The sequence below is a fragment of the Colletotrichum phormii genome, assembly GCF_030913505.1.
Source record: "Colletotrichum phormii strain CBS 102054 chromosome Unknown BDP81scaffold_23, whole genome shotgun sequence".
NCBI classification, from domain to species: Eukaryota; Fungi; Ascomycota; class Sordariomycetes; order Glomerellales; family Glomerellaceae; genus Colletotrichum; species Colletotrichum phormii.
This window is the reverse complement of record NW_026851465.1, coordinates 167,296-194,138: the sequence shown is the minus strand read 5'-3', so window position 1 is coordinate 194,138 and position 26,843 is coordinate 167,296. Positions and strand designations below refer to the sequence as shown.

General features: G+C 52.7%; 8 protein-coding genes across 8 annotated transcripts; 5 read left to right on the top strand and 3 right to left on the bottom strand.

Moving 5' to 3' along the window:
• Window positions 1-574: 574 nt before the first annotated feature.
• On the bottom strand, window positions 575-4,423 carry BDP81DRAFT_398282 (hydantoinase B/oxoprolinase; the record flags this gene model as incomplete). The annotated part of the gene is made up of 1 exon (XM_060588433.1): window positions 575-4,423. The coding sequence occupies one exon, from the start codon at window positions 4,421-4,423 to the stop codon at window positions 575-577; it is 3,849 nt and encodes a 1,282-aa protein (XP_060440636.1).
• A 1,223-nt stretch (window positions 4,424-5,646) lies between these two features.
• Window positions 5,647-8,123, top strand: BDP81DRAFT_453388 (fungal-specific transcription factor; the record flags this gene model as incomplete). The annotated part of the gene is made up of 5 exons (XM_060592833.1): window positions 5,647-5,726; window positions 5,796-5,918; window positions 5,975-6,015; window positions 6,064-7,461; window positions 7,531-8,123. The coding sequence occupies 5 exons, from the start codon at window positions 5,647-5,649 to the stop codon at window positions 8,121-8,123; spliced, it is 2,235 nt and encodes a 744-aa protein (XP_060440635.1).
• Window positions 8,124-9,246: 1,123 nt separating this feature from the next.
• BDP81DRAFT_453387 (major facilitator superfamily transporter) lies at window positions 9,247-10,858 on the top strand (the record flags this gene model as incomplete). The annotated part of the gene is made up of 3 exons (XM_060592832.1): window positions 9,247-9,393; window positions 9,472-10,181; window positions 10,240-10,858. The coding sequence occupies 3 exons, from the start codon at window positions 9,247-9,249 to the stop codon at window positions 10,856-10,858; spliced, it is 1,476 nt and encodes a 491-aa protein (XP_060440634.1).
• Window positions 10,859-11,371: 513 nt separating this feature from the next.
• On the bottom strand, window positions 11,372-13,220 carry BDP81DRAFT_464408 (uncharacterized protein; the record flags this gene model as incomplete). The annotated part of the gene is made up of 6 exons (XM_060594148.1): window positions 11,372-11,432; window positions 11,473-12,103; window positions 12,180-12,380; window positions 12,451-12,649; window positions 12,711-12,989; window positions 13,158-13,220. 6 exons carry the CDS (start codon window positions 13,218-13,220, stop codon window positions 11,372-11,374), a joined length of 1,434 nt encoding a protein of 477 aa, XP_060440633.1.
• Window positions 13,221-14,825: 1,605 nt separating this feature from the next.
• On the top strand, window positions 14,826-16,869 carry BDP81DRAFT_329399 (uncharacterized protein; the record flags this gene model as incomplete). Its single annotated transcript, XM_060585305.1, has 7 exons — window positions 14,826-15,399; window positions 15,467-15,826; window positions 15,889-16,080; window positions 16,135-16,194; window positions 16,258-16,305; window positions 16,359-16,514; window positions 16,586-16,869. 7 exons carry the CDS (start codon window positions 14,826-14,828, stop codon window positions 16,867-16,869), a joined length of 1,674 nt encoding a protein of 557 aa, XP_060440632.1.
• An 856-nt stretch (window positions 16,870-17,725) lies between these two features.
• BDP81DRAFT_329264 (polysaccharide lyase family 4, domain III-domain-containing protein) lies at window positions 17,726-19,601 on the bottom strand (the record flags this gene model as incomplete). Its single annotated transcript, XM_060585293.1, has 4 exons — window positions 17,726-18,622; window positions 18,685-18,813; window positions 18,871-19,319; window positions 19,385-19,601. The coding sequence occupies 4 exons, from the start codon at window positions 19,599-19,601 to the stop codon at window positions 17,726-17,728; spliced, it is 1,692 nt and encodes a 563-aa protein (XP_060440631.1).
• A 4,209-nt stretch (window positions 19,602-23,810) lies between these two features.
• Window positions 23,811-24,650, top strand: BDP81DRAFT_437104 (uncharacterized protein). The gene has a single exon (XM_060591196.1). It carries the CDS (start codon window positions 24,022-24,024, stop codon window positions 24,328-24,330), a length of 309 nt encoding a protein of 102 aa, XP_060440630.1. The 5' UTR covers window positions 23,811-24,021; the 3' UTR covers window positions 24,331-24,650.
• BDP81DRAFT_303639 (pectin lyase fold/virulence factor) lies at window positions 24,414-25,389 on the top strand (the record flags this gene model as incomplete). Its single annotated transcript, XM_060583142.1, has 3 exons — window positions 24,414-24,701; window positions 24,764-24,956; window positions 25,022-25,389. Coding segments are annotated over 3 exons (849 nt in total), but the record flags the coding sequence as incomplete, so codon positions are not given.
• Between the last annotated feature and the right edge of the window lie 1,454 nt (window positions 25,390-26,843).

Sequence of the window (26,843 nt, the reverse complement as noted above, 5' to 3'; positions counted from 1 at the left end):
CTGCGGGGACCTCGCTGGAGTCGCCTTGAACTGATCGGGTTGGCGAGAGGGCTGAGATGTAGGGGTGTGGGCGCGGGTCTTATAAGCGACTAGACAAACTAGCAGCGTTTCGCGACGATAGAGTTAGAAGAGGATGAAGATTGTGACGAGCTCTGTGAGCATTGAAGAAGGTCTGCTGCCAAGGAAATTTGTCTGCGAAATGGCTTCGACTGGGCGAGGGAGAGATCAAGAGTTGTTGTCGTGGCTTGAGGTTCTCTTCTCGTCCAGCAGCTCGAAAGCTCTAGGGGGACGTTCATCGGCAAGACGGACTGTATTGGGAGGGCTCGGTCAGTTTCCACACGAAATGGATTGAGAAGTGTAAGTTGAATATGTCAATTCATGATGCCTCGAAGGGGAGAGGAGTTAGTGACACGTTGTCACCAAAAGGCTACACTGAAGTGTAATCACACGAGTTGAGTTGCGTTGAATATTTGGTGATGACGAATCAATTAGTCTACAAATCAGCGCGATACAAAATCAAATCCTCCAAACTCCAAAACATGCATTCCCAATTAATCCTTTACCCATGCTGCCATCAAGCCTCGACAGCACCCCACGCACCACCACCAGGCGACTGGATAATAACAGTCTCACCAGCCCTCAACTTCGTCGTCGCTTTAGCACCAAGATTAACAGTCCGATCCTTGCCAGTCATATCATCCTTGACAATAACCAAATTCAACCCCGCCTCGCCATCACCACCGCCCTCCATACCATACGGTCGCCGGCTCCGGCGCTCACTAAGAATAGAGCACTGCACCGGCACCCGGAACTCAATCTCCCGAATCGTCCCGTCGCCGCCCTTATTCTTGCCCTTTCCGCCCGACCCGCTACGTAGCTGGAATCGCCGCAAGATACACGGGTACCGCTTCTCAAAGACCTCGGGGTCCGTGATGCGCGTGTTGGTCATGTGCGTGTGTACGCCGCTCTGGCCAACCCACGTCGGCCCCGCGCCGGCGCCGCCCGCAATGGTCTCGTAGTACCCGAAGCCGTCCTTGTGCTCGCCCGTCACGGGGTCTTTGCCGCCCGTGCCGAAGGTGAGGTTGTTGCAGCAGCCTTGGCTGGCGGCGGAAGCGCGGAAGGCTTTGAGGACCACGTCGGTGATGCGTTGGGATGTGAGGACGTTGCCGCCGACGACGGCGAGGCCGGCGCCTGGGTTGAGGATGCTGTCCTTGGGGATGACGATGTCGATGGGGGCCAGGCAGCCTTGGTTGAGGGGGATCTGGGAGGAGATGAGGCCGCGGAGGCAGTAGATGATGGCTGAGTGGGTGATGGCGATGGGCGCGTTGGTGTTGCCGAGGACGTGCGGGCCGGTGCCGGTGAAGTCGAATGTCGCGGAGCCGTCTTCGGGCGAGATGGTGATTTTGAGGCAGATGGGCGTGCCGTCGTCCATGTAGTCCACCGCGACGAGGGGCTCGGAGCCGAACTTGGCGAGGGTGGACTGCATCAGCTCTCGCACGGCGTGTTCGGCCGTGTGCTGGATGGCGTACATGTACCGGTGAACCGTGGCGAGGCCGTTTTCGGTGATGAGTGCCTTGATGAGCGAGATGCCCTTTGCGTTGGCGGCGATTTGCGCGTTGAGATCGGAGAGGTTGTCCTGCAGTCTGCGGGTGCCGGAGCAGCCGTCGTACTGCGCGGGTTCCTCGAGGAGCAGGCGACGGACCTCGGATTCATTGAAGCGGCCTTCGCTAACGAGCTTCGTCGATGCGATGGCCGCGCCTTCTTGCCAGAGTGCGTAGGAGGTCGGCGGCATGGAGCCGGGAAGGATACCGCCAATATCAGCGTGGTGGCCTCGCGAGGCGACATAGAAGGCCAGCTCCGGGCCATCGAATACGGGTGTGATGACGGTGATATCGGGCAGATGGGTGCCGCCACAGGAAGGGTGGTTGGAGACGAGGACATCGCCGTCCTTGAGCTTGCCTTCCCACAGCTCGTGCTGGTAGCGAACGGCAAATTGCATGGATCCGAGATGAACGGGGACGTGGGGGGCGTTTGCGACGAGGCCACCGTCGGGGCTGAAGATGGCGCAGGAGAAGTCGAGGCGTTCCTTGATGTTGGTGGAGACGGCCGTCTTTTGCAGGGTGCGGCCCATTTGCTCGGCGATGGACATGAAGCGGTGGCCGAAGACGGTAAGCTGGACGGGACTGAACTCTTCCTGCTCGCCGCCCGTCTTGACGACCTTCTCTACTGGGGCGCGGTCGATGACGACGTAGCTCTCGAGGACTGTCGCCGTGGTGGACGGTGTGACGAGGATGGTCTGGGTGTTGTCAATGATCAAGGCCGGGCCGGAGATACGGGCGCCGACGGGGATCGTCTGGAGCTGGTAGACCGCGGTGTCGAGGTGGCCGTGGCCCTCGAAATAGACGCTGTTGGTGCCACTGGGCTGAGGCGTCGAAACCGTGGACGACTCGACAGACTTCATCTGGGCGAACGGGCTCTTCTCAACCTTGGCACGAGCTGCACCAGTAGCACGAACACGAATATCGTCGACAATGATGGACTTCTCGGGGAAGTGGAAGCCGAAGCCCCGTCGATGAGCGTCTTCAAACTCCGTCTTGAAGTCCCAGTCCGCACCCTTCAGAATCATCAGCGAGCTGCTGGATCCAGCATATCTCATGTTCAGGTAAGTGTCATGGGTGATGAGATCCTCGGTGAAGCCCTGTTTCATCAGCTCCAGAGTGGCCTGGGAAGACAAGTCCTCGAGCTGCGCCTGAATGCTGCCCTTTGTTTCGTCCGAGTAGGTGATGGCGGAAGGCTTCTGGATCTCGTGGACAACGTCTGCGAGCGACATTCCGTATGCTGAGAGGATGGAGGAGTACTTGTGGATGATGACGCGGGAGATTCCCAGGACGGTGGCAACGGAGCACGCGTGTTGACCGCCAGCACCGCCGAAACAGGCCAAGTGATGAGCGCCAGCTTCGTAACCCCTAGCTTCCGTCAACGCGCGGATCGGGCTCGCCATGCCCTCGTCGGCGACCTTGAGGAAGCCGAGAGCGACTTCCTCGGGGGAGAGCAGAGACAGACCCGAGGCCTCTCTATCCTTGTTGATGTCGCTCGTCAGCTCGAGGAACTTGGCGGCGGTAACTTCTCGGTTCAACGGCTCGTTCTCTTTGGGGCCGAAGACCTTGGGGAAGTACTCCGGCAACAGCCTACCCAGGAACAAGTTCGCGTCCGTCACGGTCAACGGGCCGCCCTTGCGGTAGCATGCCGGGCCGGGATGAGCCGAGGCGGACTCGGGTCCAACGTTGAACAGACCGTTCTTCCATGTCAGGATAGAGCCACCTCCGGCAGCGACGGTGTGAATGTCGAGCTGCGGGGATTGGATGGCAATGCCGGCGGTGGTAGTCTCGAAAACGTGGTCGTAGACGCCGGCATAGCGGGAGACGTCTGTCGAGGTGCCGCCCATGTCGAAGCCAATAACAGGCTGGCGCTCCTCGTCATCCCACGAAGTCTGGGCGTAACCAACAACACCTCCGGCAGGGCCCGAAAGAATCGCCTTGAGACCGCTGAACTTGCGGTAGTCGACAAGGCCACCATCCGACTGCATAAACTCGATGCGAGTCGCCGCCGCGCCGAATCCGCCCTTGAAGTTGGCCGAGATGGAGTCGATGTACTGACGAATGACGGGGGTGAGGTAAGCGTCCGCCACAGCAGACATGCCGCGGGGCACGACGTTGATCATGGGTTGAACTTCTGAAGACAGGGTGACGGAGAAGCCCATCTCTGAGGCGACTCTGCCAACCAGGAGCTCGTGGTCCGGGTAGGCGTAAGAGTGGACAAAGACAACGGCGATGGATCGATAACCCTGTTCTCTGACCTTTTCGAGCTGCGTCTTGATTTCTTCCAGATCCGGCCTCTTGAGGACGCGAATCGTCTCGCCAGTGATGGCCGTAACGAGCTCAGGGTCATCGACCGTCGGGCTCGTCTTGACAGAGGCGGGATCCTCGGTGTAATCCTCCATGGTGATACGCTCATCCACCTCGACAACCTCATCAAAGAGGACTTCTGGGCGTGCGACTGAAAGGTCGAAAATGTTTGGCCGTGACTGGTTTCCAATCGCCAACAAGTCGCGGAAGCCCTTGGTAGTGATAAGAGCCACGCGCTCGCCTTTCCGCTCGAGGAGGGCATTTGTGGCTACCGTCGTGCCCATACGAATGGACTCAACGTGGAAGAGGTCGAGCAGTTGTCCTCTAGGTAATGTCTCACCAGTCACCATCTCCAGAATCCGGCGGATGCCTTCTGTCGGGGCATCTTGGTAGTTGGCGGGGTCGACGGAGAGGAGCTTGAGGATGATGTCTCCCCTGCCTGGTATCGCGGCGTGAACATCGGTGAAGGTACCACCTCTGTCAATGGAAATGCGGATGCGATGTGACTTGACCGTCATGATGATGTGTGAATGTGGTGCTCGCTACTTGTGAGAAGGCTCGTCAAGAAGACAAACCCGGTGAAAAGAAGTTGGACTGGGGTATAGAAGGGGTTGGAGCAAAGCAGCACTAAGTTATGTTGAATGCAAGGCAATATGTCGCTGAAGGGAACTTGATGAAGGTATGCGCAAATGTTTATATTGAGAATAACTTCTTCCTGCCTCTGTCGTGATCATGTAATAATTTGCCGCTACTCAGATCGGGAAATGGGATTCGGAAGAGGGCCGCAATCGGGTGCCCGCTTACCTGGAACTCACACACTTGCTAATACGCTTTCCGATGAGGCCATTCGATCAAAACTCAGACAGTAAGGTTCACTGGCCGGCGGCTGATGGCGTGCCGTATCGCTGACTTCTCAGATGCTACAGCCACATCGGCCTTTGGTCGGACGCCGCCATCGCAGTCTCCCACCGCTGAAGAGTGGAAGAAGACATCTGACTGGTCAAGCAGCCGGAGTGGGTCCCCGATCAGGATATCAGCGAATCGAAGTGCGGTCTTTGCCCGATACTTGATAAAGCATGATGATGAGAATCGGAGTGAAATTACAAGTTGGTGTTGAAGGCGGGAAAACGGATTTGTGGAGCTCATAGCCGGCAGACGCCCGCGTGTAGCCGTAGGAGTGGGTCCCCGACGATAACAGCATATCTTCTCAACCTGATTGGCTAGAAGGAGGAGCACTCGGATTATCTAGAAGCCGACGTCATCCGATCTCTGAGACAGTACGTACCGAGTGCCGAAAGAGGAATGGCTCCATCATCGGCAAAAGGACCGTCATCACTCGTAATGCGAACTTGTCAACGGCTTTCTCACCCCTCCAGCAATAATCACGGCTGTGGGGAATTCTCCATAAACACCGATCCTCCAGCCCGATACCAAGACCACGATGTGTGTTGGTCCTCCAGACTTTGGTGATTCTGCGCCGACAACTCCCCTACGTGAGCAGGGTGGCACGGCCAGGAAACTTCAACAGCTTGCCTTCCCCGCGTTGAGTCTTTACAAACACCCCGGCCCGAACAGTTTCCATTTGTCACAAACTCCATTTCGAGAACTTGGGGAAGTGGACGATATCAACGGATAATTGCATCTCGCGTGCCATAGGCATGGGGCTTGACCATCCCCACCTCTTCCAAGGGATTCCGTGAGAGATATGTCATATCGGCATTACCAAAACACATGTCAGAACATGGCTCCTATTTCGCCGTCTCCGTCTCAAGCGGGGCCCTCATCATCCCCATGTGATGTTGGAAACTCAAGGCCTGTGGCGTAAGTTGCATTGCTTTCTTAATCTTCACCCTATATGTTCTCTGAAAGTGATGCTGAGATTTGAAATAGATGTGCCAATTGCCGACAAAGACGATCGTATTGCTCGAAAGAGAAGCCTACCTGTTCGCGTTGTCGTGATAGTGGCCTGAGCTGTGCGTACGAGACGAGTATTAAGATCACCGTCACAGAGGCGTAAGTCCAATGGCCGACCTCCAACTCATGAATTATGCAACTAATATCTTGCTTAGCTACCTACGAGAACTCGAAGCTAAAGCCAAAGCGTATGATGGTTAGTGACTAGCAACAACCATGTCAGTCGTGTGCTAATCATACCCAGAATCGCTTCTTTGGCAGTCTCAGCTGCCAGCTCCGATCCCCGGAAAAGCTCCTGCCCACCGCATCTCAGCCGAGGATCACGAGGAAGAGTTCGAAGACGAACACCCATTACTTGAGCCGTTCAACCAGATGAGCGTCCATAAGCCCTCGACGAGTTTCAAAGGCCCTGGTAATTCGGACAATTTCTTACGAAGTGTGAGAAATCTCTCAGGATTCTACGGTGATGACGGCAGCTTGGACGCCAACACCAACTTTTACGAACCCAGTGCTCTACCTTCCAGGCGTGAGAAAGCGAGGACGCAAGTTCGCCTACCGCCGATAGACATTGCCCGACGCCTATTCGCTGCACAGTACACCTACATTGGGACGATATTCGCCTTTACAGATCCCAAGCCCACCTTCGATCAACTGCTCATCGAGGCGTACCGAGGCCCTCCTGATCCCTCCGATAGAGAAGCATGTCTGTCATACGCAAAGGTTCTTATCATACTCGCATTCGGTCAACTGTACTCAGTCAACCAATGGGTCGATTTCAGGGGTCCGCCGGGGTTTGACTACTTCACCCATGCTCTGAATTTATTACCCGATACGCATGAAGAAGGTTCGTTATTGTGCGTGGAAACATTGGCTCTCATCGGCTATTTCATGCAGAACATGAACCGTCGTGATGCTGCGTTCCTGTACACAGGCATGGCTCTCCGCATGGCCATCTCACTGGGACTACATCACGAGATCGGTTTCAGTCCAGCACCAAGCGCATTGCAAGGCCAGGATAACAACCCGGCCGCCCTGGATAATGCAACACGCGAACATCGTCGCCGAGTGTGGTGGTCTGTGTACAGCCTAGACCGTATCCTGTCGGTCAAATCGGGAAATCCCATCACCATCCAAGACGAGGATATCGGCGTCGATCTACCTTCGAGGCTCCTCACAGAAGCAGAATATTGCCCGGCAGTAGTGCTTCGGCATTATACCGAACTCTCGCGGATCCTTGGTGAAATCCACGACACCATCTATCGCAAGACCAGCAAGACGGCGCCCAAATCTGGAAAACGATTAATGGCGTCAGTCCAGGGCATCGTTCTCAGTCTGTCCAAATGGAACAGCAACTTGCCGGATGAACTCCGATTCGATCCTGCCCGGCTGAGTATTAGTCGCGAGAGCGTTAGCACTTTTGCACATTACTATCAGTGCATCAACATGACCGCGCGGCCTTTACTCTTCCACGTTGTACAGAAGCGACTGCAAAAGATTCGCGCCAGTAGCGATGCCGGAGAGAAAGAGCGAGGCTGGAGGGAGGGATTCTCGCAGACGACTGTCAGGGTGATTGACATGTGCATCGGTGCGGCGCAGGACACCATCAATATCATGACTGTGGCAGCACAGAGAGATCTGGTTGGTAAGTAGGGTTACACAACCTTTCCCCCGATGCAAGCTTGCATTCATTGGCTGACCGTAAACGACACAGCAACGTACGGGTACATGGACGGAGAACACGTCTTCTCAGCTTCCATCGTCCTCGTCATGGTCTGCGTCGCCTTCCCGTCAGATCCATCCAGCATCATGGCGATGAACGCCGGTCTCGATCTCCTCCGAGGCATGGGCGAGCGCGGCAACAGCTACATGGGCGCCCGCTACGAGCTCCTCGCCAACCTTCGCTCGGCCGTCATGTCCGGGACGAATGCCTACGCCGAGCCCCTGCCTCCGTTCCCGACAAGCTTCTCGCCGACGGAATCGCTGGTGCCGGCGGGAGGGGGAGGGCTCGTTCCAAGTGCGCACCCGACCAGTAGCAGTAGTGCACTGCCCATAGCTATGGGCGATGCTCAAGGAGGAGGCCTGATGGCGATGCAAGGCCTGACGGGTCAGCAGCGGGTGACGTTCCCCGTTGTCGACAACAGCTCTTTAGGTGAACCATTTTTCGACGAGAGCGTGAGCACGGTAATGGACTTTGGTCTCTGGGAAGAAGGCTTTGCCGACCCGGCGATGGACGCGAGCTTTGACTTCTCGCAATGGACTCATGCGGCTGGCATGACTCAGGCTGATGATAGGATGGATGTGTGAAGAAAACATGGCATCTACGTGTATATCTAACTATTATGATTTGATGATAATGCCGCGAAGGCTTTCTTTCACCTTAGCTATGAATCTATGATAATCTGCCATTGTCCCGAGTCCTTGTTTGTGGATACTGGCTTATCTTGCTTTAGCCACGGAATCTGCCCATTTGGCGGCTTTTCTAAAGGGGATCTGCAGGGCTGCCAGGGGGGGGCGGGGGGGCTGATATGTAGGGATCAAACTCAAATGGGTTAAATCCCGAAAGATTCGGGCAACGAGCCCGGAGGCATCATCCTGACATCACGCTCGGTGGCTGGGCGAGCTAACCCAAGCAAGTTCAGACTCGACGCCAATGGCCTGGTTAGAGTCAGGAAACCTATCAATTGACAATGACACTCGAAGCTTTATCGACAAGCGTTACCGAACCGTTCCCCAAATCCCAAACTCTGTCCATGTGTCCCATTCCAAGGTTCCCTATTTGAATCATCCTGGAGACTAATTCGATAGGGGCGCCACTCCGACGCCGGTGGGCCGGGTGGATACGAGCAGCTATCAGCGCTATCAACATTGTCGGTGGGGAAAGATGTGGGAGAACGCTTCCCAAATTCCCCCGCAAGTATCAGGGGTCGGCGAGGACCTCCGATCTTCGTGGTTGGCCGTGGACAAGTTCGCTGGTGTTTAGGCATGCGTTAGGTTATCCGTAGTCAGGGTAGCTAGCCAAGCTCTCGCAGGAGTCGTTCTCCGCGCGTGTGTGTCTCTCTCTCTCTAGCCCCCCCGCGATGCTACCCTTGATACCGCGTGAACCCATATGCCCGTGCCTGCAAATGGATGTCTCGGCAAGAGATAGCGCGCCCGAGTAATTGTCGCTTTCCATTACTTTGGTGTTGGTTTCCGCCTGTCCATATCGTCAATGGTCACATCACGCATAGGTTGGGCACAATGATAAAGGCGGTCTGCCCCATCGACTTCTTCTAGATTGAAGAGATCAACTCCTTACCACCTTTGTCAATCCCGAGACTCTGGTAGCGAATCTCCATCGCCATTGAACCCCGACTGTTGCAGAATACAAACTACTAGTCTGCTGGGGATTTCATCGAGGCCACAAGTTCACAACGAATTCCATCCAGTCATGGCGACCATCTCCACCCCCGACGACGTCTCCGGCGCCGGCGCAGAAAAGGGACTCGGCAGCGACATTGATCGATCAGAATCCAACAATGGCACAATGGCAATCGAGTCCCTTGATCCCGCAGCAGAGAAGAAGCTTCTCTTGAAGGTTAGCAACTTACTTTGTCTCGAACTCCATTGCATAGGTTCCATCACAGCAAGCTAACACAATGATGCTCCAACCCAGCTCGACGCCTACTTCGTCCCTATCATCATGGTCGTCTACCTAACCTGCTTCCTCGACCGCACAAACATCGGCAACGTCCGCGTCGCCGGCATGCCCGAGGACATCGGCGCCACAACCCAAGAATTCTCAACCGCAATCTCCATCTTTTACGCAACCTACGTCGTCTTCGAGCCCCCGTGGACAATCATGATGAAGCGCATCACCCCGCGCGTCCTCCTCACGGGTCTGTGCATCATCTGGTCCCTCTCCACCGTCTTCTCGGGCTTCATCCACAGCATCGGCGGGCTCTACGCCGTCCGCCTCGTCCTCGGCATGTGCGAGGCCGGCTTGTTCCCCACGCTAAATCTGTATCTCACCATGGTGTATAAGCGCGACGAGCAGGCGAAGCGGGTTTCGTATCTGTTTGTGTGCTCTGCTATTGCGGGCGCGTTTGGTGGGTTGTTGGCGTATGCGCTGTTGAAGATGGATGGGGTGGCTGGGTATGCTGGCTGGCGCTGGGTCTTCATCATCGAAGGTGTTGTGAGCATCCTGATTGCCCCGATTCTGTGGTTCGGTCTGCCCAATGATCCTTCGGATGCCTACTTCCTCAACGACGAGGAGAAGCGCATGATGAAGGTTCGGGCTGCGCAGCGTGCGCAGTACATGGGAAGCGATGAGCTCAGCTGGGAGGAGATTAAGATTGAGCTCCGCGACCCCAAGCTCTACCTCAGGTACGTTCAAAGACACCATCAACTCTGGTTCCCAATCAATGCTAACATCAGCCAACAGCGGTGCCATCCAATTCTGCCAAGACATCCTCCTCTACGGCTTCAGTACCTTCCTCCCCTCCATCATCGTCTCCATGGGCCGCACGAATATCGAAGCCCAATACCTCAGCATCCCCGTCTTCCTCTTCGGCGCCATCGCCTTCTTGACAACAGCCTATTTCTCGGACTGCATCCTCGTCCGCGGCCCGCTCATCTTCCTGGCCAACATCCCGGGCATCATCGGCTACATTCTCATCATCTGCCCGACGAGCAGCGGCGTAAAGTTCTTTGGTACCTTCCTCTGCGCTATTGCCGTCTACAACGGTCCCGGGTTGAACCTGACGTGGCTCAACGTCAATGTCGCGCCGCAGTACCGCCGCGCTACGGCGATTGGTATGCAGCAGGCTATTGGTAACTGTGCTGGTATTGTGGCGGGCCAGATTTATCGCAAGGCGCCGTATCTGCTTGGTAATGCGTTCTCTGTGGGTGCGTTGGGTGTTTCGCAGCTTTTGGTTGTCGGAAAGTGGTTCTACATCCGTCACTGCAATGAGATGAAGAGGAAGATTGAGAGCGGGGAGATGGAGGATAAGAGAAAGGTCAAGACTGGTGATTGGGAGTTGGATTTTAAGTATCACCTGTAGAGGATGTTACCGAGGTTTTCTAAAGTTTGTGGTCAATTTATCATATGGAACGCCTAGAACGAGGTGTCTAAGTAGATTAGTATCAACCGACCTGGTATAAAATTTCCCAAATAACAGCGAGAACGAAGTGATCTACCAAGTGCATAATACTCCCATCTTCTTCAACCTTGACGGTGCCAGACCAGATAGTTAGAAACCATCGTCAGTCTACCAAGGTCGACGAAAAGCTAGATTACAGTTTCTAGGTTACTGCTGTGGACAGTCAGAAAGGGGTACTTCATCAGGGTTCCGAAGAATACAGGGTTGCTCAAACACCCTTTTAAGGGCGGGCACTATTGACTTTTGCTACCAAGTGCAATTACTAATTGTCACATCTTTTACTTCACTCCGCTATAAGTCCACGTCATGGCTCAGTGCAAATGAGATGCAATGACAGGCCTGCTCATGTTCTGGTCAAATGGGAAGCGCGTCTTATACACCTCGTCCGTACCAGGTTTCGTGACATCTAGGCGATCATCTAACATCATCCATCTCCAGTATACAATCTTTCGGAAGCCACTTTCTAGCATGATTGCTGGTCGACGGGTTCGTAATTGACAAAATTGCCCAAGAACAACACAACATCCGCCAACCCCTGGGCGTGGCGGCTCACTTCAAGCCATGAGACGCCGTCCAAGATGATAAAGACAATCTTATCCGTGGCAGCCAAGACCAGGTGACGGAAAAGCATGCAGAGCACGCCAAGTTGCTGAGCTCTGACGCCGTCTATGAAGCTCAAGTTGATGGCTGAGAGATCGACATCCCACGGTGTAAGAGACTCGGTGATGAGAGAACTCCAGCACCTTAGGACGCCGCTGGTGCCCGAGAAAGGGTCGTTTGGGCCATTGTGCTGGCCGCAGAGATAAACTAGCGGAAGACTGCGCTCGGATTGTCTCGCCGCCAACTGTGCGAGAGCACATGATAGCATTGTTAGTGGAGACGCTGCCTCCTGTTCAGAGCTTAACTTCATTCTTCCTTCGATGAATAGTATCCGGGAGTCGTTGGACTGAAGCCAAGAGGTAAACTTCTTATCGCGAAGCGCCAGCATGGCATGGTTTATCATGTCTGGCGGGCAGACCTTCTGTGCATCTATCATTGACGTAACCATGTCTCTCTGGTTGATTCTTGGATCGAATCCAATGCTAGCACGGAGCTCATCGAGAGTTATAAACGCTTTCGTCAAAAGCTTCTCAGCTTTTGGATTGTCTTGTTACGAGAACGTCAAATTTCAATTCTCATAGTCCAAGGCCTGTACTTTGGTATTGCGAAGGAATGAACTGACCTCGAGCCCAGTCGGCTTGTTTCAATTGGCTGTTCAGTTGCTCTTTAAGGGCCTTGAGGAATTTGTTGATGTGTTTGTGTTGGCTCATCAAGACAACATTCCGGAACTTGGCCACATTGCCTTCGATGTTTTGTTTGATAGTGTCTTCTTCCATATTCTTTCCAAAAGTTGTAGGTCTCGTAAGTACTTTGAAAGCCCTCTCTTTGAAAGTCAGACCACGAAGAAGGGGGATGTTTGACAGATGGAACGGAACTTTGTGAGTGGTTCTTACCTAGGGCAGATTTATCAATCCATTGTAGCATACTCTCTACACCGTCGAGAATTCCCAGATACAGGTCCTCAGCTGCTCTCCAGACTCTGGGATCATCGTCGTAGATTTCCACATACTCTCCCGTCTCTTCCACGATATCTGGCAGACTGTCCAAACAGTTGATAATCTTGTTTCGAACTTCGTCTAGGCGCTTGGCAGCCTATCATCGGAAAGTGCGCTATCAGTCACAAGCACAACAGCGTAGAAAGCCTTTATCTTACACAGAAAACAAATGTCAGTGCCCCACAAAGAATGCCAGTAAAGTCGCCGTTCGGCAGAAAGGCTACAAGCATTTCCAAGTTCGATGCATTTCGCTGGAAGGATCGCCCGGCCGCGCGAAAAGGGTTATGTCTCATTTTCGTTTTGGCATTGTCTTGCTCGATTGCCTCAGACGCCATGACCCTCACATCTTCCCACTGAAACTCCTTCTCCACGTCGAATCTTGCGAGATCTTTGCGGTTAGTCTTCTGAGCGAAGGTACTTATCAAAGTCTTGAATGACTTCGTACGTTCGTGGACTCTAGGAGTGTTTTTGCGTCAGTGCCAGTATTCCCTCCGAAACTTGAAAGCTTCGACCTCGTTCATGGGAGCCTGAGACAACAATATTGCTTACCGTAGAGACGCCTGCTTCTGGCGCCTTTTTTCCGAGAACTATCCCCTAGCTGAGACTCGCCAGCTCGGATCCAGCTCACTGGAATGCGTTCTCATGAAGGTGCCAACGTAGTCGGTCATGATCGTATTCTGACGAGATTTGAATTTCCAAGGAGGTTTGCGGGAGTGGGCTAAGGACAAACCCCTACTATGACTTCTCCGACCAGCGTCTCTCCTGGCGGCAAGGCTGCGGAGATGGAGGGGAGCATGTGCGCTGGCATCATACATTATTCTCGCAGAAAAATCGGCCCCGCGAAGGGTAGCTCTTCCATGCCTTGCTGATTGGCTCTCGGTATACGTCCCGCTGTAGACCAGATGCCTTGAAAACTGCCGCTTGTCCCCAGAATCTGTTCGTACTTTGCTTGCACTTATCAGTTGCTCATTGTGACCCAGCCTGCGCGATACATCATCGCTAATGCAGAGCGTACTTGAACAGTAATTAGCCGGCCGAGTCGGTCTTTCTTTTAGAGCTGATGACTCTTCAACATCCGACATCTCAGACTTCAGTCAAATGAGACATACCTTCAAGTTCCCAATAGCTATAAAATGTCTTCTGCTCCACCCGTGAGCACTGTCATTGCACTGATAACGCCAAATTTCTTAACTGACCACTAAATTTGACAGAAGTCAAGCCAAGATGACATTTCACAAGAAATTCCCAGTCAACAAGACCCCGAGGAGGTGCAGGCCGGGCCAGAGCAAGAAATTGAAGCTGTTCCCGAGGATATTTCAATACTCAATATCCCAGACAATGTCAGGGAGACTTCGAATGGAAGCAGTATAACTCGAGACTTCAAAGTGTTCTCGGGCTCAGGGCAAAGGAAATTGAAGACAGTTGCGCAAGAGCTTCAAAGCATGTCTTTGAACCATCTTGATACGTCTGGGGCATATGATAGTAACAACGCGGCAACGTACTTCGCCAACCGTCTAAAGATGATGAGCTGGATCTCCAAGGTCATCAAGGACAGCAATCGACCTCCTCCGCCTTCGGCGCCTCCAAGTGAGATGGAATCCGTATATGTAGAGAGAAGAAGGCACCTTTCAGGAATGAAAGAGTGCAAATGGACGGATTGGTCAGGAGTTCTACCAGAATGGGCGATTGAAATTTTGGTAGAGGAAACGCCCCTGAAAGAAGAATTCTTTCGAGGCGACTTCAGTGGACGAACACATGCTAAATCCTTCATCCTACAAGCCCGGGACAACGGCATCAAAGTCATCCCTTCGATGATTACAGTCAGTTCTTTGCCAGTAAGAAGAATCATCAGTAAACTGACGAATGGAGCCCTGGCTTCGGCGAAGAATATCACAATTTCTCGCCCTTTCAAAGTTCTCCAATGCCTCGAACCTAAGATCCGCGAACGATTGACAGAGATTCAGAATCTCTGTCTCAATTACAAAGACAGAGACGAAGACATTGTCAGGGCCCTCCCGGATAGGGGCTAGTTAGAGGTAGCAAGGAGTCCAAGCAACAAAGGAGCAGCTCAGATATATATACAGCGCAGGGAGTACACGTCGAGGGAGGAGCAGATTTCAGTAATTCATCATTCTACCCCTAACTGCAGTTGGCCTCTGAGAGCTTCCACCCTGCGTCAGCACCCCGACTTGACAGACATCGAGATTCCAAAAGCGTCGAATGAAGCCGACGCCAGCGAAGAAAACGAAACGAAGGAGGATGCAAAGCCGGCAATGACAAGAGAGGCGAGAGACGGCATCATATTCACTCCTGCATACGACTGGAATTCTTTGACCCGAGATGAACTCCAAGAAGCATCTGAGGACCTAGGCACTCTCGTGTCTTTCATGGACAAGTACATTCTTCCCCTAGGAAAAGCAATCGAGGGAGCAAGCGATGTCCGGGTTCACTACCAAGAGCTATGGCATGTCTTCAAACCGGGAAGTATCGTCTACGTCAAAGATCCGGCGGTCCCCCAGAAGCTTTGGCGTGTAGTCCAAGGTAAAGGAGGTCAGAGATCCGAAAATTGGCGCTCTTCGTCTCAACAAGCCCATCTCCAGCTAGGAGGTGCTTTGAACGACTTGAAGCCTCTCCCTTTCGTGATCGAATGCTATCACCTGGACTATGATGGCACCCGGTTCATTCGTGTCTTCAAAGACTTCAAGTTTGAGATATACAGGGATCTGACAAGCGTTCGTTCCCTCCCGATTCTTCCACTGAACGTCGCAGAGCGAGATGGCTTCATTAATGTGGCAGACTGCAAGACCAGAGGACAGGACTTCATATCCTACACAAAATGGTCTTACAGTTATTTACCGAGGTCAAAGTCTCATATACGAACCCGAGGGAACTATTCTTCGCCGTCCCGAGACAGGAGCACTCACTTCCGCTGTCATGATTTCGGAGGCCGTTGAAAGCCCAGTAGTTGTGGATTTCCATCGTTGCCTACAAGAAATTCCAAGTTGGAAGCCCGGAAGATCGTCCAGAGGTAGTTGGGGCTTGGCCGGAAATAACGAAGGACAGAAAACATCGCTCGATGATAATCCTCCTCCACCCGAGCCCCCAGGAAGAGACGATGACAGAATGTGGGATACTCGGATGGCCGAGGACGTTCTCAACTATACCGATCAATCTCAGCCTGGAGAGGTATACGGCCGAGAACCTCCTGAAGGAAATGAGACTCTCCTGCTTCCCGATAGGGTTTTTGCTTTTGTTTTGCGTACACGTCGGTGGGGTAAGTCAATGATCAGTCTTTCGGGGAGGAGTCAATAGAAATTGCTAACACTTGAAATCCAGCTTGTACACCCCTCGGGTCTGGCTCACTCGAAACTCAAGGACATAGTCTCACGAGAATGGGAGAAGATAAGGAGGCATGGGACTATCTTCAAATAGACGACGGCCACAGGACCATCATCAAGTCTCTGATGGCAACTCACTTTCGCAAGAACAAGTCTGAGCGGCGCCAATTCGATATCATCCAGGACAAAGGTATGGGACTGATGGGCGTTCGTCTAAGAGATCTTGAAGGCTGACAAAATACAGGAAAGGGGCTTATCGTGCTATTGCATGGGGTTCCTGGAGTAGGCAAAACTTCAGCTGCTGGTAAGTATCCCTTTCCAATTTCATGCTGGCAATCGCAACGTAAACTAACAGTTTTGATCGCAGAAACCGTTGCGGCCTACTACAATAAGCCATTATTGCCAATCACTTGCGGTGCGTACCACACCTTTGGATCAATCAGAACGGGACTCTGATTTGCAGAACAGGTGACCTGGGGATGACTCCAACCGAAGTAGAATCCAATCTTCAGGCCGCTTTCCAGATGGCACAAGCCTGGGAGTGTGTCTTGCTTCTAGACGAAGCCGACGTCTTCCTGGCTGAAAGAAGCCAAGACAACATTGAGCGAAATGCACTAGTATCTGGTACATTTGCGGTTGGCTACTTGTTTCCATGTTGGATCAAGTATGGTAATTTTTCTGACTTCTGAGTGCAGTTTTCCTTCGGGTGATGGAATACTACGAAGGCATCCTCTTTCTCACGACTAACAAAGTAGGCTTCTTTGATGAGGCCTTCAAATCCCGCATGTCCATGGCCTTGTACTATCCACCCCTCACCCATGAGCAAACGAAGAAGATCTGGGAAGTGCAAATGAATCGCACGGAAGGACTCTCAGTCGCAGCTGCGCCAGGGGACCCATCTCAGCACGTGAGATTCAACCGCGATGAGAATCATAGCTCTTTCCACCACTCTCTGGAAATTACAGACCATGAGAGATGACCACAAGCCAGTTTGGAACGGAAGACAGATCAGAAATGCCTTCCAAACGGCCGTGGCGCTAGCCGAATTCCATCAGCAGGAGAATCATATCCCAGGACCCATCATCGTCAAGGGCGAGCACTTTGAGAAGGTGGCAAAGGTATCGCATGAGTTCAACGCGTATCTCTACTCGGTGAGACACGAGCGCCTGGAAAATGAGCTTGCTCACAAGAAGGAGCATCGCTACGACGACTTCAACCGCAACCAATTCGGCTTCGGTGGGCAAGGGCTTGGAATACCTCAGCAGGGTGGATTTCAGCAGGGCCTCGCGGTGCCCGGTGGCTTCCAGAATATGCAACAGCTAGGTATGATGGGAATGGGCATGCCAAACATGGGAATGACCGGGTCCGGGTTCAATAACCTACAAAATCAGGGCAGTCTCATGGCCTCGCAGCCATCTCAGGCCGGGTTTGGCAACATGAACAACATAGGCATGGGGAACATGGGGATGGGCAACAACAACATGGGCAACGCTAGTCTCGGAAACACCAGTCTAGGCAACACTGGTCTCGGCAATGCTGGTCTGGGCAACATTGGTATGGCAAGCTCTGGAATGAGCGGCTCAAATGCAGCCATGGGTGCACAGCAAAGCAATACCAACAATGCAGGTACTTCAGGCCAGAACTTGGGAGGCCAAATGACTGCACATCAACAGCAGCAGCTCCAGGAACTACTTCGGCTTCAGCAGCAACAGCAACAGTAGTAGCGGCAGCGGTAGTAGTAGAAAATTAGCGTTCCCAGTAGTCATAGTCTCTTATGTCATTAGTTTCTTTAACTCTCATGGCCACGCATGATCGAATTCAGACGACTTGCTGACCTAAAGCCATTCGAAGATGATGCTGTCATACAAGAAACCTCGCCACTGGGTGTAAAGAGTAACCGTGAATCCAACAGTATTCTGCCCAGCCTTGAGGACGTCGGTATCGATCTTGTATTGGAAGAACCGCCACTCGCCGCTGACCTTGCCGGACCGGTACAGAGCAGGATCGCTCGTCAACGTGTCCTTGCTCAGAGAACCGTAAACCTGCCCGTTGACGTCAATATCTAAAGCCGCGCTCTGCGAGTACCCAGCCAGCGACACGCTCAGCAGCGCCGTCTTGTTGGCGGCGAGGTCCACCGAGGCAATATCGAACTCGATCGTCCACTTTCCGATGGCGGACTGCGCAAAGTACCAGTCCTCGTTCTGAGATTTGCCGGCGGTGAAGGTCAGGTTCGCGGGGCTCTCCGCCGCCACACCGTGCTGGTAAGGCACACCGCCATTCTTGAATCCGTTGGCCTTCTTATCGAACTCGCCCACCTGGAAGATACGCTTGCTCTTCGGAATTGTCCACGAGAGCTCGCCGAGGTTCAGCGTCTTGTCCTTGGTGATCGTCAGGGGTGCAGTGAAGTTTGTGTACACGTCGGCCAGCTTTCCGCCGTTGGAGGTGGCGTAGACGGCGTACCCGCCCGTGCGAACATTGTCAAAGGAGAAGCGGCCCTTGTCGTTGGTGTACGTTGTGTAGTAGTAGTTCTTGCCTTGAATCGAGGGGCGGATGGTCGTGTCGGTGTCGCCGAGAAAGACTGCGGCGCCTGAGGCGGGACGGCCGTCAGAGAGGACCAGAGTTCCCTGGACTCCGCCGCGAGAGTGGTAGGCTGTGTCCTTGAACCAAGTGTAAGGAACGTGTTTGACCTCTTCCTTGTGCTTTTGCGCGGCATCCGCTACGTCTCCGTTGTTCTTTGCGTGAAAATGTCAGTGATATTGAGACATGGATTTTCGTGTGATTAAGGTCTTCTTACGAGGTACCACAGCCAAGGTCCCCAGACCTTGCCGGCTGGTTGAGGCACCGTCTTGCCAACGCGGAAGTGAGAAGTGTCCTGAACGACATTGAGCTGGACGGCATCTCCAGTCTTTGACTCTCGGTGGATCTTGTCATCAGGTCAGAAATTTGCACAAGAGATTGCAGGAGTCTCCTGTATACTCACCGTCAAAGTCTGGCTAAGGTGATCGCTGTTGTAATACTCCGTCGTGGGATGGATGTACCAAGACCCGGCCTTGGGACCATAGACGCCATAGAAATCACGATCCCTGACGGCGTTGGACCAGTCGTACTTTGTGATGAAGGATCCATCGGCCAGTTGCCAGGTCTCATCCTGGACATTGGTCGCGGTGGCGTACAGCGAGAAGTCGGGCAGGGGCTCGTCCTTGAGGTGGGTGCGACCGTTGGGGAAGACGTCGGGGGCCAACCTCCACAGAGTCCGGAGAATGCTGATGTCGGGGAGGGCCCGGTTGACGAAGTACTGGTACGCGCCGGTCAAGTCGTCAAAGATTACCCAGTGGAAGTCGCCTGCAGCAGCGGAGAAGCTGACATCGATGTAGTCCGTACCGCGGGATGCAATTGTGGCGTTTGTGAACTGGAGATTGTTCTCTCCATCTTTTTGCGATATGTCAGTCAGCACAGCTTCATCAAGTAAAGTTGCGATGAGATGGTTGTGTTACCGTAGCCGACGTAGTGGCCGGCCGCCGAACCCACAAGATTGGCGCCCGGAACACCCTCCCAGAAAAGCTTGGTTGCGTATAGCGAACCCTGGGTTAGGTTCCAGTGATCATTTCCAATGACCCAGGTCGAGTCATTAATCTGCTCGAGAAAGGGACCCTTCCCGGCACTGACCAATTTGCTGGCCAGAACCAACGCGGAGAGTCGGGAGAAGTGCATGGTCTTGACGATGGGCGAAGCCTCAGAAGTTGTCTTCGGGCAGGTTCTTCGAGCTGGCGACAAGATGGGACGAGCGACTTGGCTGAAGGTCGTCGGTATGAGGTTCCGAACGACTACATGGCTTTGGATCTTATACTCTGCAAGTCAAATTCTGATATCAGACAGTCAATTGAAGCTTTCTCTCTTCGGCAGGAGCCGACAGCGTCATGCGGGAGTTGTATTGTCAATGGGGGTCCTCAGTGGAGAGGATTGCCGATTGACGCATCGAAACCTGACAATTCGTGATAAGGCGCTGGCACTGTAGGCTCACATAGCAGAACATGGCATGAACACAGTGTTTTCAGGCCCTTGGGGAACTTGACGTTGTCGAAACAAGGCCGAATCTCCGCGGTGCCCATGTCAAGATGTCAGTCTAAACCAATGACACCATCTGAGCTCTATCGGTGGTTGGTGGCGCTTATGAAAACCGTTGTGATGAACGCCATTGATGCACATCTTGCACCATCGATTCCCACTCTTTCGGCATTTCATCCGAGGAAACATTCTACACCAGCCACCTGAGTGAAAGACGATTGATTCCTCCACCAATTGGCAACATGTTCAAGAAAGCTATGCAACACTTCGTTCTTGAAAAATGTATACCATGTGCAGTTTTTGGAATTGAATGCAAGAGGTTCGTTCGACTTGAACTTTGCTGATCTCAAAGACTAAAGTTGTTGGAACAGCAAAGGCTGATAAGGAGTAATAGGCAGGTACCATGGGCTGGCTGGCACCTGCCCTGGGCGAAGTGGGACAACTGGCTTAGTCATCACGGCCGGATAAAGGTGGGACAACCACCCAGGCCGTCACTACCTACTTCGACCGACTCCTGCCTACAATGTAAGATAGAACAACAAGAAGAACAAGCAATAGGATCACCAACAGACGAGTGATAATTGCTACCACTATTTGTCGTATACGACCCCGTGGAACCAACACCTACATTGCGCGGCCGTGACGCACGCACTGTTGCTTAAGCTGGGCTGCTGCAAACCCTAAACTCCGGAATGCCGACTCGTACATTTTGGATCTGAATTCAAGTCTGCAATTTGGCCCCTCCGCATGCAAGCGATGTGGTTTATTCAGAAGTTGGAACTCCTTTCTACAGCTGAGTTGAAGGAGAAAATCCAATTTCGTTTAATGAGATGTTAGTTCTCTTTCGTCTCTTCTTCACGCCGTGGTCGTTCTCTGGATGGTCGGTCCTTGGAGAGCAGCAGTGTATCTTGGCCGTAACTATCTCATGCCTTCAAGAAACGAAGCCTACGCAGGAGTATTGTATCATTTTCTGGTGAAGTTCATAGTTCTACCTGTGAAAGAATGTAATAGACTCAATTAGCACTACAAATGGTGAACACGTGCAGTTTCCCTAGTCGGTGTCTTAGCCAAGGCCTCACTTCCCCCACTGACTGCAATCTTACTCTACACCTATGACCGAACGATTCAGTCAAACAAAAGGAATCGCGAATATGGTTTCGTAGAGTTGGAAACTTCTGGCATCAATTAGGTAACCTCCTTAGCAGTTACGTATGCCGAAGTTTCGAAGTTTCGATTCCTACACTTACTTGTGTTGGAAAGCCTTACCCTGCCGCAAAGACTCACCCCTTCCATCAGTCTGACATGTACTTTCGCCCTAGCAAGAGTGACGGACCGTCGGAAATTGACCCTTGAAACTAACCTCGCAATTTTGACAATTTTTTAAGTCCGCTGTCAGTTGCTAAATTTCGTGTTCAGACTTGTGATGACTCAAGTTAACCCAACACGAGTTGACAATCAGTGTAATTCATCTATCGAGATAATTCGTGGGCCTCATTCACAGCTGAGTTGATTGTCTAGTTGTCAACTTCAAGGGTCGAAGGTCCTTTTATCCCATCCATATTGCATACCAATATGGGGAGATCAATGTTCCTCCAACAATCGCATGGTTCTGTCGTCACAGCCCACCAAACCCTCAAAATCTGCCGTCAATCACTACCGGAGAATGATGATCAGCGGTCTAGGGCTCTGCTCACAGATCCGCCGAATGTCGAAATTCTGCCCGTAAAGCCCGCAGATGAGCGCTGGAGCCCTCCCCCACCCAGCCTGGTGCAGAACTACTCCCACGATTACCACACCCACCTAAAATCGTACACCAGCAGAACGGATAGGCCAACTTACGATAAAGTCTTGGCAGCAGTCAAATTGACTTTGTGCGTGCAGCGAGTCTTTGAACTCAAAAAATACCACTGACTCTGGAGTTGCTGGTGCGCAACAGAGTTCGACAACTGCCCCCAGACGTGCGCTCTTGAGAGTGGAGATGGGTTATCAGCAGAAACTTTCGGAACGTGGGAACGCGGGCCCCCGGCTAATCTTGTAATAGCACTGTCTGTTATCGCCTTCAGTGAAGAGGGGCCACCTGGCGATGGCGTAGCATTGTAAGAGAACCTTAAAACACAAAATCAGAAGCGCCCGATCCAAGCGCGTGCAGATTACCGCGGCTTTCGAGAATCGGGATATTGGTCTCAGGATATAGTTGCTGTATAGTCGAGTTATACGGATAGAGAATACATGTATAATCATTCCACTGCTTAGTCTGATCATTGATGTTGTCAACTATGAGGTTGCAGCCGTTCCCTGGGATTCTTCTTGGCGTTCTTGGCAAACGTCTTCAAAGGCTTTGATGAAACAATATCTACGGAGCACTCCTGCCTCATTTGCGAAGAACGGGCAGGGTGCATGACTTTTCTGTGAATTCCATGCAACTATAAAAAATCTTCCTCATCCGAACGGCGATAGTAATCAGGATAAACTCCGGTTCTCGTGCACCTACTGACGCATTTCAATCTCGTTCACTTCTTTTCCATATTAACTAATTTGTCTCCTCGACAGCTCATGCATCGTTGCCTTTGAACCATCGCCAAGGTGGAGGCGAAACTGGACGAACAGGGGAATTACGTGGACCAACTGGCAACAAGCTCTCGGCCGGGAGACCCCGGAACAATCCGCCTCATCGCTCGTCTCCCATCGGCGCGGCTGAGCAAGACCTCAACTGGAGACCAAAGTTCATTATCTTGCCTTGGCACCTCACCGATATGTTACGCGTCCCCAGTTGAATATATTGATTTGTGTCGCGGCTTCTCAAACACTCGATATTAAAAACCAAGCACAATGAACCGAGAAAGACTCGCCTAACGTCAAATGATGCAACAACCCGCTCCAACGGGGTCTGGCTGCCATCAATACCTTACACCGCCCTCGGCTCCCCTATTGCTACTTCTCAGGGGAGAGACAGTGCGGTTCCTGGTTGCATTGTGTCGGGCCTGCCAAAAAGTCATCAATGAACCACAAAAAAATTTCCGTTCCCGTCCGTATGTGTGTTTGCGTATGTATCCGTATGGTCCAGTCCCTACGGAGTACTCGGGTTCAAATTTATCTGGAATGTCACGTCACGTTATGTTTGCTGGCATTTCTCCACCTGGTCGTTCCCTGTTCAGTGTCGGTGAGTTCCGAATACAGCATAGTTTCAGACGAAATAAATCCCCCACGATCCTTAGTCCCGGGTCTGGTGGTGAGGAGGGGAGGGGGCGATTACAATGCGTGATGGCAACTGCCATGCGGGTTCCATGCTGTCTCTCCTGCAGCTCCATCTTGTTGTAGCTTTATTGCCCGGGAGGCTGTCATGGCTAAACATAGAGGATACGAGAGCCTCGCGGACTGGGACTCGTACGTTGTCTGACTGTCTGACAGCCACCCCTGAAATGATTTTGTGAATGTCTGATTCGGGTGGTGGGGGGAGTAGTCTCCGCTGCGGGAGGTCAGGGGTATTTTTGCCAGTCCCAACATGGGTTCCAACATATGGGAACTTGGGAAGTGAGCTACGGAGCCGCAAAGGACCCCAAACCTGGATGCTGATGGGATTTTTTGTGGTTTGTCAAAGTCCAAAATGGTTTCTGGGAGCCTGTGAGAGGCTCGTTTCCTTCGGGACGGACCCGCGTGGCAGGATGGGGTGGACCTGGCAGAATTAATGTCACACAGGACGTACTCCGTCTTGCGTCGATCGGAGCTTTGCATTGATTAGGTCTGTGCCACGAACCGCCCCGGCCACGACCTCGACGTCCGGGATGGCGCTTCGGATGACCAGCCATCATTGCCTGTTTCAGTAACCGTTGGCTCTGCCATTGGACTTGTGTGTGGAGCGGGAAGCCCCCGTCATATATTCAATTCCATGGTTGTTTACGCGCCCGCATCACCAAGGGGGCCCGTACTACGCGGCCAGCGGCCAACGATCCATGCCATGGCCTAATCCATCGTGTTGTCGATGGCAAGTTGATGGATTCATGGGAATAGGGTGATCCAATGGCTCGGGTGAGCTCCTCGAAAGACCCAGTTTCTATCTCAGCCTTCAATGGTATATCAACTCGAGGTTGCCTTGCTCTGTCGGTCTGTTCTCTCTTGTTGTTTTATCCCCACAGTCACTCATTCTTTCATTCGTTCAACTCTTTTCTACACATTTTTTCCAAGATGTTCGCCAAGTCCTTCCTTTTGGCCGCTGCGGCCCTTGCTCAGCAGGTTGCTGCCGTCTCCGTCACCGGTACCCCCGAGGGTTTCGCCTCTGGCGTCACTGGCGGAGGCTCTGCTACTGCCGTCACCCCCACCACCAACGACGAGCTGGTCTCGTACCTCGGCGACTCGTCCGCCCGTGTCATCGTCCTGACCAAGACCTTCGACTTCACCGATGCGGATGGCAGTGCCACCGAGACTGGCTGCGCTCCCTGGGGAACCGCTTCCGCCTGCCAGGTCGCCATCAACAAGGACTCGTGGTGCGACAACTACCAGTCCAACGCCCCCTCCGTCTCCGTGACCTACAACAAGGCCGGTCTTAACCCCATCAAGGTCGCCTCCAACAAGTCCATCATCGGATCCGGCTCCAAGGGTGTCATTGTCGGCAAGGGTTTGAGAATCGCCGGTGCCAAGAACGTCATCATCCAGAACATCAAGATTGAGAACATCAACCCCAAGTACGTCTGGGGTGGTGATGCCATCACTCTCGACACCACCGACAACGTCTGGATCGACCACGTCACCGTAAGTGCTCACTACTCTGAGATCTTCTCTTGTTGAACATCACTAACAAGGCCCGACTCCAGACCTCCAAGATTGGCCGCCAGCACCTCGTTCTCGGCACCGCTGCCTCCGGCAAGGTGACCGTCTCCAACTGCGAGTTCGATGGCCAGAGCGACTACTCCGCCACCTGCGACGGCTACCACTACTGGGTCAACTACTTCGCCGGCTCCAGCGACACCATCACCTACATGAACAACTACATCCACCACTTCTCTGGTAAGCCAACAAGACAGCAAGATCGCATCAGCAAAAAGGATAAGAAGACTAACTCACAATTCTAGGCCGTGCCCCCAAGGTCAACGGAAACTCTTTCGTCCACGCCCTGAACAACTACTGGTCCGAGTCCACCGGCCACGGCTTCGAGGTCACCTCCGGCGGCTATGTCCTCGCTGAGGGCAACGTCTTCAGCAACGTCGAGACCGTCATTGAGGCCGGCGGCGGCGGTGCCACCCTCGCCATCACCTCCTCCAACGCTGCGGACTGCTCATCCAAGATGGGCCGCTCTTGCCAGGCCAACAGCTTCTCCAGCTCCGGCACCTTCACCGGCGCCGACACCAGCGTCCTCAACAAGTTTGGCAGCGCCGATATCCCCGATGCCGTCGCCGCCTCTTCCGTCTCCAGCAGCAGCGCTGGCTACGGCAAGATCTAAGTCGTATCCGTTTTTGAGATTTGACTTTGTTACGCTCTTCTAAAACAAAACCATTCGCCCCGGGTCAAGGTTACCCTTAGTGGTGATGGGATTAGCGGCAGCTTTCTATTCTGTAGATACCTTATCTTCTTTACAGCCTGTATAAATGACAGCCTTTCTTGGAAAAATATCTTGTCTTGTTCTCTGTGATGTGCCGTGGTTGAACCAACCTGACTCTTAATGTGTACCATGCTTGGCTAACTCACGAGTCAAGGCTATTTTTCGTTTCCCATGTGAAAATAAACACTCCCTAGCCAAAACTCTCACAGTTCCTACCCGCTGTGCGCGAGCAGCATAGTTCAGTGGTTCGTGCGCTTCTCTGCCCGCAACGCTCGACATGATTTCTGCCCGGAACTAAAGTCGTTCGCCCGGGGGCGATTGCCGCGTGGTCAATCCACCGAGTTTGATTAGACCGGGCAGATGCAACTGCTCGACAGGGAGAAGAAAATTTCGTTTTCCCATTCTTTTTGTTTCGGCTTTCGAATTTAATCGTCATGCGATTGCTGCCATTAGCACGACAATGATTGACGACATGGACTTGTGAGGATTCTGCATGGGACAAAATTGGGGTTCAACTTCCGACAGACCTTCGGTGTAGCGGCCACTCGGGTGACAGAATAAATGGCATGGATTTTGGTGGCAGATGCGGGCAACATCGGCCAATTTTTATTTTTTTTATTTTTTGGTCACCCGAGTGGCGGCTTAGCCGCTTCTTTTCAACATTGCCATATTTGACTGAGATAATGCATACGGAGTATGTCATCTGAACATTGCATACGTTTTCAATCTCTTTGCGCCGCGCTGAAGGGTAATGGCGTCGAGTTTCCACACCGGATTTCTGTTTAGTCAACTTGGACCGAGACAGCTCTTACTGTGGGTCCTGCTGAGAACAGGTACTGTAAACGCTGAGAGGCTGCGTCAAGTACAAGCGTTAAGAACAGAGAGCAGTCTCGGCGTGAGTACGACACAAAACCGACGGTGACCACCGCAATATATTCGCGGGCTTGCTCGTTCCATCAACGGCTGAAGACCGCTTCATTAATTTCTTAGGATTCTTGTTTACGTGATTTAAATAACGACCTGGCTTGGCTTTCAATGGGCTATGGAATGTCTGCTCTCAGATCCATGGGTGGAGTTGCGCAACGGCATGCTTCAACGAGATAGTTCCGGCTCAACTCCGCTCACGCAGCAACATCTTCTTTAATCAAGTTACTGACATAACAAACCGGTTAGATTGGGAGGCAACTATTGTCCATTTGGAAGTCTACACAACTTCGAACATTGCTTCACGCCGGGTGCTATGATTCGACGGCTCTATTGTACGTACCTTACGTATCCGTTCAATGTTCGGAGAACGAGGTACTGACGAGGCTTGGTCGTAGCTTGTTTTCAACCAGCAACGAGCACCATTTCAA

Bases quoted from the DNA above. Each gene is read 5' to 3' on its own strand.
- BDP81DRAFT_437104 (XM_060591196.1), top strand. From the start codon at position 24,022: ATGGTATATCAACTCGAGGTTGCCTTGCTCTGTCGGTCTGTTCTCTCT.